Genomic DNA, 12,262 nt, shown 5'->3' on the forward strand with positions numbered 1-12,262 from the left:
CTAGGAGTCCTCCTTTTTTATTTTTATTTTTGTTTATACATTTCTGTAAACCCTTGGAGTAAAAGGATCACAGAATTAGGCCTACAAGTCAGCATCTTGGCCGGTATTTTAACATCTGTATAGATAAAACAGGATTTCTTGCATTTACAGTAAAATTTGATTTTTGCAGTTCATTAACCACTTCCATGCTAGGCACAACCCACCCCCCCCCCCCCCTTCCTGCCCAAGCCAATTTTCAGCGCTGTTGCTTTTTAAATGACAATTGTGAGGTCATGTTACACCAGGGCTCGACAAAACCCGGTCGCCAGGTCGCATTGGCGACTAGAAATAGCGACCTCGCGCCTGGGGCAGCACAGCTGGGGGTATCCTGTGTCTGTGGACCCCCCCCAGCGTGATCGCGTCGGGCCGTTCCGCCGGCGGCCGAAAATTTAGGCCGCGGCTTTGAGGCCTTCTGCGGTCCTATGATTCCTTATGGAATCTGGCGCCCTCTTGTGGTCGCCGTTGGTATGACAAACCAGCAATGTTAATGAAGATTCCTCTGCCTGTATTATATTACCTGCCTCTTCTTGCCTTTATTTAGAACCCCCTAAACATTATATATATTTTTTATTCTAACACCCTAGAGAATAAAATGGTGGTTGTTGCAATACTGTCTGTCACACTGTATTTGTGCAGCGGACTTACAAGCGCACTTTTGTTGGGAAAAATAATTTAGTTAATAAAAAAATAAGACAACAGTAAAGTTAGCCCAATTATTTTTTATATTGTGAAAGATAATGTTACGCCGAGTAAATTGATACCCAACATGTCACGCTTCAAAATTGCACCCGCTCATGGAATGGCAACAAACTTTTACCCTTTAAAATCTGCATAGGCGACGTTTAAAAAAATTCTACAGGTTGCACGTTTTGAGTTACAGAGGAGGTCTGGGGTAGAATTATTGCTCTCGCTCTACCGATCACGGCGCTACCTCCTATGTGTGGTTCGAACACCGATTTTATATGCGGGCAGGACAGGGCGCGTTTAAAAATTATTATTTTTTCTGCTTTATTTTAACTTTTATTTTTTTCCACTGTTCTTTTAAAAAAAATGTTGTGTCACTTTTATTCTTATTACAAGGAATGTAAAAATCCCTTGTAATAGAAAAAGCATGACAGGTCCTCTTAAATATGAGATCTGGGGTCAGAGAGACCTCGGATCTCATATTTACACTAAAATGCAATTTAAAAAAAAATTGTCATTTGAAAAAAAAAAATAAAAAATGTCCCTCTAAGAGCTATGGGCAATGACTTGGAGACGGGGGGGGGGGGGGGTGGGGGGGGCTGCGACGGCGCTGCTATCTTCCCCTCACTCGTCTCCATGTCAGGCCAGGGACAGGTCCGGATCGTCGTCATGGACCTGGCTCCTAACTTTTTAAGCTGGCTCCTAGATTCCAAGCAAATTTGTCAACCCCTGTGTTACACTGTAACCAAACACAATTTATTTCATTTATTTTTTAGCATTTTTTTTTTTCGCCCCCACAAATAGAGCTTTATTTGGTGGTATTTGATCATCTCTGGGGTTATTTTTTGCAAAAAAAAAAATAAGACCAACAATTTTGACCAAAAAAATGTTTTTTTTTTGTTTTTTTTATAAAATAATTAATTTATTAAAATGCTTAACCTACACGGTCTTACCCGAAGGCCTTGATGCGCAAAAACAAAAGAACATTGACATTAAAAGGCCTTTAAGAAAACCAGCATAGCAAGATACAGAATAAAAGTCAGGGAGTCTGTCCATCACACCCCAAATATATGTAAATAAGTAAGTTTTCTCCTTCACTGATCAAGTGGCACTGATGGACACTAATATACAGCACTGATTGGGTATTGATAGGTGCTACTGATGGGCACTGATGAGGGGTATTGATGGGCACTGATGGGGGGGCCACTGATAGGCACTGGCAGGCATCAGTGATAAGCGGGCACTGGCAGGCATCAGTGATAAGTTGGCACTGATTGGCATCATTTGTGGGCATAGACATCCCCCTCTCCAGGAGAGAAGCCGATCAGCTCTCCTCTACTCGTGTCTATTAGACGCAACGCCATTTCCTGTTTACCTTGTGATCAGCTGCGTCCAAATCACAGCTGATCATGGTGTAAACGGTCTCCTGAGGCTTTTTGCCTAGATCGGAGTTGCAGTGCGTCAGACTGGCTCGTTATTCTGCTATAGGCCGTGCGGGAAGTGGTTAAGGGACACCCCTCTGTTTTTGTGATCCACTCCCAAAGACTGCTTTTCCACTCACACAACTGAGACATGCTGGGAGTTGGGAGGGGAATACCTGACTGGCCAACAGCTTTTTTGTTTGCTAGTCTCCAGTTTCTCCTGAAGGTGGAATAATAACCTAACTGTAATAGAATAACGACTGATCCTGCGTCACTTTTCCACTTTCTCACACCGGTATGTCCTCTGTGTGTGTGTCCATTGGCACACACACACACAGTGCGTCTCAGCCTACCCTCCTCCTCACTGGCTGTGATTGACAGCTGCTGCCTCTGAGCCAGTGACGAAAGAGAGCTTAGCAATGCTGCTGTGGTGCACAGTGCTGGATCGAGATTGGGCTTAGGTAAGTATAAGGGGTGTTCCTGGACACAGAAGGTTTTTTGCCTTAATACAGAGAATGGGAGTAAAAAAAAAAGCACATCGATCGGTTCCCCCCCACATCAGTTATTGTCAGATTGCCTGCCAGGCTATCGCAGTCCCACTATAAGTCACTGATCACCGCCATTACTAGTATGAAAAAAATTATTCTGGTATCTATACCATAGTTTGTAGACACTATAGCTTTGATGGAAGTCAATCGATATACACTTATTGGGCTTTTTATTTTTTTTATTTTTTACTAAATACATGTAACAGAATACTTTTTGGCTAAAATCTATAAGAATTTTGATTCATTTTTTTTTTATTTCAGAAATTAGAAAATATAATTTTAATTTTTTTCAATATTTTGGGTCGTTTTTGTTTATATTGCAAAAAATAAGTATTGCTCAAATATCACCAAACAAATCTCTATTTCTGTGTGAAAAGCTATATAAATTTTGTTTGGGTACAGTGTTGCATGACTGCGCAAATACCAGTTAAACCAGCGCAGTGCAAAATAGCAAAGATGGCCTGATCTTGAAGGGGGTAAAATCTTCTGGCGCTTAAGTGGTTAAAAACTAGGGAGACAAGTTCTAAAGAGCTCTGATAACAGTCGTGTTGTGATGTTTTACAGAGTTGATATACAAAGAAGTCCTTGATTGGGAAGAAAGAGCTCGGAATGGTGTGATTCGTGGGCAGCCACCCCCTTTAGGTTGGTATCATTTGCACAGTGACCAGGTCCTAAATAATAGCTTAACTAGTAATACAGGAAAACCTCGGATTGCGGTTTACGAGCATTTTGCAATCCGAGCTGTGTTTTAATTTTTTTTTATATAGTGACATGATTTGCGAGTGTTGCCTCGCAAGATTCAAACTTCTGTGGTGTGCAGTACCACATGTGGTTAGAGATGCCGGCGACGCTCTGCGACAATCGGAAACACTCTGTCTCAGGGCCTCTCTAGCCCCCCCCCCCCCCCCCCACCACCACCTCTGGCCACATGCGGTACTGCATACACTAGCAGTGACACTGGAAGAAATTATCTGAGTTTCCATTGATTCCTATGGGGAAACTCGCTTTGATATAACAGTGCTTTGCTCATAATCCAATGTACTACTGTACTTTTAAAGGCACCTGCAAATGCCTTTTCATTTATGTGCTTGTGTCCTGACACAGCATCGGCCGAGCCTCTTAGACTGGGATCTAAAGCCTCGTACACACGCTTAGATTTTCGGACGACCGAACGTCTGTTTTGTGTTGCATGCTAGTCTTATGCCAAAAGTGAATCGGTTACTCGCATACGAAAATTCGTATGACAGAATACAACTTTGTTGACTAGTTTTGTATGTATTCTTTCGTTTCTGAGCATGTGTAATCCACCACTTGCGTGTTTTTTTGTTTTTATACAGAAATCGGACATTGAGTTCATGTACGACAAAAATGTTATAGTTTGCACATCCAGCTTTTGTCTGACGAAAAACTGGAATTGGCTGTCGAAAGCACTGTACTAACTATCTGGAAATCGACAGATTGTCTAACTAAATTTTTCATCCGATTTTCATATTTTGCGGCGGACTAAGTCCGTCGGACTATCCGTCGTACTTTTGAAATGAACAGACTCGCCCACACACACAGAGGAAAGTCCACTCATTTTGAGCGTGGCTCCAGGTAGCCGGTACCAGCGACGGAGACGTCGCTGGCCCCTTCACCTGGTATGGAGTTAAAGGGGAATCCCTACAGCAAAAAAACGGCGTGGGGGTCCCCCCAGGTCCATATAAGACCCTTATCCGAGCACGCTACCCGGCCGTCCAGGAAAGGGGGTGGGGACGAGCGAGCGCCCCCGCCCCCTCCTGAGCCGTACCAAGCCGCCTGCCCTCAACATGGGGGGTGCCTTAGGGAAGGGGGGCCGTGCGGCCGCCCCCACCCTAAAGCACCTTGTCCCCATGTTGATGAGGACAAGGGCCTCTTCCCGTCAACCCTGGCCATTGGTTGTCGGGGTCTGCGGGCGGGGGGCTTATCGGAATCCGTGAGCCCCCTTTAATAAGGGGGCCCCCGGATCCCGGCCCCCCACCCTATGTGCATGAGTATGGGGTACAATGTACCCCTACCCATTCACCTGTGAAAAAAAATGTAAAAAAAAAACAAAACAAACACACAAGGGTTAAAATAGTTTATTGCACAGCTCCGGGATCTTCTTCCATCTTTGGGAGTCTTCTCGCCGGACTCCTCCGCTATATTCTGTTAGCTCTTTTACTAGCGGAGGAGCCCGGCTTTCTTCTTCGCCGCCGCCCTATTCTTCCAACTTCGGGGGTCTTGTCCCCCTCTTCGGTTCTTCTTCCCGGGCCACCGCACCGCCTTCTAGCTCTTTTACAAGCGGTGGCCCGGTCTTCTGTCGCCGCCGTCTTCTGGCCTTCTGTTCTTCTCTTCTTGAGCTGTTGCCTCGTCGCTGTCTCTGGTCACAATGGCAGAGACGCGGCGTGCGGCGACTTATATAGGGACATCGTCGGATGATGTCCACGCCCATTATGATGTCACAGTCCCAGCATCCTCTGGGATTGTGACATCATAATGGGCGGGGGACATCATCCGGCGATGTCCCTATATAAGTTGCCGCATGCCGCGTCCCTGCTATTGTGACCAGAGACAGCGACGAGGCAACAGCTCAAGAAGAGAAGAACAGAAGGCCAGAAGACGGCGGCGACAGAAGACCGGGCCACCGCTTGTAAAAGAGCTAAAAGAAGGCACGGTGGCCCGGCAAGAAGAACCGAAGAGGGGGACAAGACCCCCGAAGTTGGAAGAAGAGGGCGGCGGCGAAGAAGAAAGCCGTTCTCCTCCGCTAGTAAAAGAGCTAACAGAAGATAGCGGAGGAGTCCGGCGAGAAGACTCCCAAAGACGGAAGAAGACCCCGGAGCTGTGCAATAAACTATTTTAACCCTTGTTTGTTTGTTTTTTGTTTTTTTTACATTTTTTTCACAGGTGAATGGGTAGGGGTACATTGTACCCCATACTCATGCACATAGGGTGGGGCGCCGGGATCCGGGGGCCCTCTTATTAAAGGGGCTCACAAATTACAATAAGCCCCCCACCCGCAGACCCCGACAACCAACGGCCAGGGTTGTCAGGAAGAGGCCCTTGTCCTCATCAACATGGGGACAAGGTGGTTTGGGGTGGGGGGGCCGCGCGGCCCCCCCTTCCCTAAGGCACCCCCCCATGTTGAGGGCACGTGGCCTGGTACGGCTCAGGAGGGTGGGGGGCGCTTGCTCGTCCCCATCCCCTTTCCTGGCTGGCCGGGTAGCAAGCTCTGATGAGCATCTTATATGGACCTGGGGGGACCCACTCAGCGTAGGGATTCCCCTTTAAGCCCATACCAGGTGACGGGGCCAGCAGCACTTCATTCGCTGGTCCCGCCTACCTGGAGCCGCGCTCAAAATAAGCGGACTTTCTTCCAGGCGGGAAAAGTCTGTTCATTTCAAAAGTACGGCGGACTAACACACGCGGCCGTATTGTCTGCCAAAATGTGAGTCCGGCGGACAGATTGATGTGCAAAACTACAATCTTAGTCCGCCGGACTTTTGGGTAAAAAAAAGTCAGCCGGAGCCTACACGCGGGCGGATTGTCTGCCAAACTTTTCCACCGGATTGTTTTATCGTGTGTACGTGGCTTTATCCATTGCTATGATGAATTTTAAAGCCCAGATTAACTATTAGTTTAAATTGGTTAAACACATTTTGGTGCATCAAAATAAAAAGGTGTGCAAAGCCTCCAATACTTTTTATTGAATATTTCAGAAGCCAACATTGTAAGATATGGCATAAAATTTTCTCCAGATGCATGAAGAAATACAAGGTTGTAGAGAGCAAAATAAATTGTTTTCCAGTACGTAAAGATATCTCTAAATCGCAGTGCAGAAAACATAAGTGTTACACAATGGGCTTATAAAAACTCAGATGCAAGACTGCACCATCCTTCAAGAAGTGTCAGAGAGAGGTGGAGAGGGTATGGAATTGTAAGTATTTTAACAAAAGTAAGACATCCCTTACTACATATTTAGTGGGAAGGTGCAATCCAAAGTATACATTCAAGTGAACTGCATTAACTAGGCTTGCATTTTATTTTCTTTCGAAAATGCTGCATAGAATGCTCACTCTTTTTTTATGGAAGCAGTGGTCTCTCTGCAAAGGCTAAGGGGCAAAGTCAAAGGAACTGTAGCACTTTTCACCTTTTTGTCTTGATGCACATGGAATGTATTTAGCCTTTTTTTTAAACTAAAATTTCAGTTAGGCCTTAATTTTCTTTATAAAAGTGTTCATAGTGGGTAAAGGCCTTCTGAGATGGATTCCATGTTTCAGTGAACTGTTACTGCAGCTAAGCCCTCTCTCTGCTTTCTCATAGCACAGGTGCAGCAGTGACTGACGGCTCCCAGCCTCAAACCTCCTCTTCATCAGCTGACGCTTCCTCCATGTCCACCGATCCAACGCTGCCCTCGGACACAGACAGCAGCCTGGAAACCTCTGCAGGAGCACTGGGCTGCTGTCGATGATTCAATGGCGGGGAGGGATGAGGGATACACACAGATGGCAGGGAGGGTGGAAGTGCAGAGGGGTTGTGTAGCACAAGATGGCGGCAGGAAGATGCCACTTGTATTATTGAAAGAGTACATATTATTAACCCCTTAGCTGCAAGAAAACCTTCCTGATCGCCCTACAGTTGTGGTGGGTGGGTGGGGGGGGTCAAGGCCTAGGGGAAAAAAAAAGTTGGCTTAAGACACCTGTACGCGCTGGAGAGAATCCACAACGCACTCCCTGCCAGGACTAAGTTTAAGAGGTGTAGGTTCATTTTTATTTTATTTTTTTATTTTTTTGTGCTGTAATTTGAACACTTAAGTGCTGGAGGGTTTGGAAAGCTGCCATAAAATATGTATTGTATTTTTATTTCCATTGTGTGAGGGAGGGTGGGGGGTGGGGCAGGGTTGATGGGAGGAGCTTAGTGCTCCAACAAAGAGAAAAGGTCACTTTGGTCCTGATTGTCTTGAAATTTTTACTTTGCATTCGATTTTATGTTTTGTTTTGTTTTTTCCGTTTCTCCGCTGGTGCTGCTCATATTTTATTTCTTTGATCTTCTTTGAATTATTTTACAGATCTGTTCCATATTTTAATTATTTAAAATTTTAAGTGCTTTTTTTTTTTTTTTTTTTTTTTTTTTTTATTACTGTACAAATTTTATCCTCACACATGTATATGCCTGTAGTGCCAGTAAACCAAAGGGAGGCGCTGTTGCTGCCTACGTTTTATTGCATAATGACACCTTTACTTTTGAGGTGCTGGTGCATCCAGTCTTGGAAAGTGTGAAAATTTGCAATGTAAACTTTTTTTGTCATTAATTATTTTTTTTAAGCTGTTTTGAACTTTTGGATGAAATCTGCTAAATACATTTCAGGCACATCAAAACTAAATGTGTGTAAAGGCTTACATATTTTTTTTACAGCAGTCACATCCAAAGTAGAAAAGTGATTTTTGCAGCCAGTCTGCTGTAGACAAGGACCCATCCTCTGTTTGGGAATGTAGCAGTCTCTGCACACGTCTGACACCCCTCCTGCTCCTTCTCCCTGCTGATTGCAGAGCTCTAGCTCTGACTTAGCGGGAGGTGTGTTAGACCTCTTCATATAGATCACTGCTTCCACAGAGACAACAACGGTTCTTTTCTGCAGCATGCTGGCAGATAACAGGCTTTACCCTGGCTGTTGCTGCAAGAAAGAAAAAAATGGTAGGACTTTGCAGACCTTTTTGTTTTTGATGCATCAGGGATATATGTAGCTGATTTAAACTAAGAGTTAATTTTTGCTTTTAAAAGAGGAGCTCCACTAAAATATTACCCCTATCTGGCTGGAGTGCTGCAGTGTTTAATATCCTTGCTAGGTCTTCATGGCTATCTGTATACCTCTGCATGATTGTGACCAGCCAGACTGCTTTAAATTTTTCTGAGATGCTACTCACATTTATGAGCACTCAGAGGTGAAGGACAGAGGTTCTGCATTCTTTGCCCATTAGTTGGATATATTAAATGCTTGCTTTGGCTGGTGACAGCAGTAGCTTGGCTCAAAGTCAGCCTGTTTCAGCAAGTGTGGAAGGAGTTCTTCTCTGTGTGGGTTTGAGTCCTGCCCACTCCAACTAAATAGATATTTGTTTTCTTGAAAGTTGGCCTTGCATTAAGAGCTAAGCCTTTTCCGATTAGGAACCCCTTCTGGCAAGATCAGGGGAATGCTTGAGTTTAGTAGACCTCTTGAAGAAACTCCAGAAAAGTAGAATAGTGTTTTCTCATGAGATTTGGTATGCTCATCAATCCCAGGATCTCACTTGGAGAATCTTGACGTCTCCCTCACCAGAACACTTTAATGTGGCAATTTGGTATAGAGGAGGGAACCCCAATGTAATAAAAAAAAAAACTTTGCTTTTTTAGGTCCATTTTATTAAAGTTAACCTGTTGCTAATGTGGATAATTCAAACTGAGCTTTTTATTAAAGCAAAAGGCATGAGCAGAGATCCTAATCTGTGAAAAGCACACTTCAAAACAATAAGTAGATCCAGAAGGCAGTCGGTTGCTTACATTTCTATAGCCTGCCCTTCCATTTCCCCTATTGGTTACTGAGACTATCCATCACTATTGTGTGTAAATGTAGTCTTGAGAGGCAAGAAGTGTTCAGGCCAAGCTATGCTTTTGATGAAGAGGTTTCTCTACAACCTTAACTGTGTGTATACCTTGGGTCTACATGCTAAACATTTTAAATTGTTGTTTTCACTGAAGATAATGGTTCTGTCCTATGCTCAGTTACTGTAACAAGTTTTAGAAGTAAACGTCATGGTTCTTTAAAGTGCACCTGTTTTCTAGTCAACTGGATACTGTGAAGGTGGATGGGGAGGCCTTTTTTCTTAGTCCCTTACAGTATTTCTTTTCACTACACGATGTCCTCAGTCTTTGGGATTAATGACACCCAGTATCATTCAACCTGGATGACTGAGGGCATACTATGCATACAGGGTGTCATTGCCTTCCTCCCTTAGGGGAAGTCTCCATAGTGTGCCCTTCATTTATAGTGTATTTAAGAAGAGACAATTGCTGATATCAGTGCCACTCTCTGCATTCCCGTGGTTTGCCCAGCGCTTGAGAAGATCAGGAGCAGAAACAGTCTTGGAGGGTCGTTGATCACTGCAACCAGCCTCAGCAGAGCTTTGAGAATGTATTTAAGTGGCACTGTAGCAATTTGGCTTGTACCCTTAAAGTGTAATGCTCTAAAATGCACTAAAAAATTTATTTTTATTTATCCTTTCAGACTGCTTTCATGGCATCTTGTGTGCTGCTAAACAAACAGGTGCACTTCAGAATAAAGCTGTTAGGACATAAGTCAATTGGCAGATGTTCTTGTAAGTTTGAATCTTCAGTATGTATTTACTTAGACTGCTCATAGATTTTGTAGATCAGTGCACATTAATTTGTTAAGGGAAGAAGATCTTTTTAAATGATCCCTTTACTCGCTAATAAAAGAACAAAATGGCGCTCAGAATTCTGCTAGGCCCAATTGATTGTGAAGGACCCATCAATGTTTTGGGTTTGAGTATTAGGTGCTTGGGAAACACATTTCCTTCGAATCTGGAGGTGTTTCCTTGAGCAATCAGATTTTTGCTGTTTTATTTTTTGTAGTCCAGGTTTACGAAAGAAATTAGATACCTGATTAGTTGCTTTAGGCAACAGCTTTTTTTAATCTAATTTTGGTTTTTAATCAATCCTGTTGTTTTTAAGGTGAATGCCATTTATAAAGTGTCTAGAAACATCCACTTCACCCAATTTGCAGAGATGCCATTCTACATCTTAGCTGATTAATGGCTTGTATGTTAACTGTTTAACTCTCAAAGCCAATAGATAATGACTTGGATATTGAATAACTGGGACTGTAGATGCCAATCTAAGAGGGCCATAGAGGCCATGCTTGCAGTTCCTGACATGGCTTCTGTGTGCTGAAAATGGATGACTACATCTCTTGCAGATTTTGCCACATGTGTTTTGGGGCTCCAGTTCCTGCATTTGAGCAGCTTAAAGCCCACCTAATCTTTCCAGTTTAAATTGCCTGAATACATCCCAGCTGCATCAAAACAAAACCTTACAGTTTGTTGCCTTTAGAAACTGCCACAGACAGTCTGGAAAAGTCCTCTGCCAACAGTCTGTAGAAAAGCATGCTCCATCTCTGTATGGAAGCAGTAGTCTCTTTACAGAGGTCCAACATGCTCGATGAGTCTCTGCAAAAAAACAAGCTTATGCTGCCTGCTGATTGGACGGCTCTAGCTCTGACTCAACAGGGGATGAGTCAAACCTCTGCAAAGAGACTACTGCTTCCCCACGGAAAGCAGGGATCCCAACTTCACAGGATGCTCACAGGGCACAGACTCTTCTACTCTGGTTGTGGCTGCTTTCTAAAGAGAACGAACAGTAACACAACGCATGCCTTATGTGTTGATGCACCTGGAATGTGTTTAGCAAATTTAAACACTTTTATAACAAGTGTATAGTTTTATACTCTTGAATTTCGGCTTCCTTTTGATTAAATCTCATCTGTGTAGCCAGCGTAGAAATGATAAGCTGCTTGATTTGGATAAGACTTTTTCTTCCAGACACATTTATAAATGGCTTCTTGCCTGTACTTTTAAGGAAAAAAAGTGCAAAAAGCAAAGCCGCATCCAATCACATTACAGTTTTCTGTGGTCAATTTTCTGATTGGTTGGTATGGGTTTCTAAACTTTACAAATGGTGATTGCTGTTTGCATTGTTTTATTCACTAAGCATGTTTGTTAGCAAAAGGTTCAGGTTAGGTTGATTTTGAAGAAAGAAGTGTATATATTTTTATTACTCATGTAGCAGAGAAGATAGTCGAACGACGGTCATCTTTTGTATGGTCATGCAAGTGATTTGTTATTACGAAGGGTTGGGGGAAGGTAAAATGTTAGTGTTAGGGCAGAAAAGTAGTCAAGGACTTGGTGGAATCATGAGATTGAATGCACCAGCGAGGCCTCTCATGTCGCACCTACCATTATCCATAGGATGAAAGTTCTCACGTTTCCTGTGACTGGCCTGCAGCAGAGGCCCAATATTCACATTACTAGTCATTTTCTGAGTCTAGGCGCACCACATCACTGCTTGTTGATTCCTCGTCTGTTTATGTTAGCAGTGCAGATTTGTCTTGCAGAGAGCCAAGTGTGTGCTACCAATGCTGGTGACAGCGGAGGAAACCCGCCAGCGTGCCGAGCAGCACGACCATTTATATGATCACTGACTCGTAATAAAGATCAATGTTGGGGACAATGTGTGTGTGTGTGTGTTTTTTTTTTTTTTCCTTAAATATACCTTTTTTATATAGGTGAGTAGGAAAAGAAAGTGTTACTGAACACACAACCGTAAATATGGCTGTATATGCAGTAAAGCATGCATGTTATACTCACTGTGGAACCTAAAGGGGTTAATCCTTTGAATTTTGTATAAAGGCTATTTGATCCCGTCTCTCTTATCCTCCTCTTCTTCCACTATCTCTAAACCATACCTGATATTTACAGAGCCAGGAGACGGGCTGCACATGGCCACCCAGCACTGTCCAGACGG

The 12,262-nt window shown here is 43.6% G+C and overlaps 1 protein-coding gene across 3 annotated transcripts in view; it reads left to right on the forward strand.

Moving 5' to 3' along the window:
* The window catches only part of LOC143930386 (mitogen-activated protein kinase 8), a 61,739-nt gene extending 49,771 nt beyond the window's left edge, over positions 1-11,968 (forward strand). For 2 of the 3 annotated variants that reach the window (XM_077454672.1, XM_077454671.1), the window contains exons 11-12: positions 3,257-3,334; positions 7,018-11,968. In XM_077454672.1, coding sequence (XP_077310798.1) covers positions 3,257-3,334; positions 7,018-7,160 — 221 coding nt within the window. In that variant the 3' untranslated portion in view covers positions 7,161-11,968. Of the gene's footprint in view, positions 1-3,256; positions 3,335-7,012 lie in introns of all 3 variants that reach the window. The other variant, XM_077454673.1, reaches the window with a different exon arrangement.
* The last annotated feature ends 294 nt before the right edge of the window (positions 11,969-12,262 follow it).

This window comes from Lithobates pipiens, unplaced genomic scaffold (genome assembly GCF_037356315.1).
Source record: "Lithobates pipiens isolate NorthernLeopardFrog02 unplaced genomic scaffold, aLitPip1_a1.2 Scaffold_25, whole genome shotgun sequence".
In the NCBI taxonomy this organism is placed as follows: domain Eukaryota; kingdom Metazoa; phylum Chordata; class Amphibia; order Anura; family Ranidae; genus Lithobates; species Lithobates pipiens.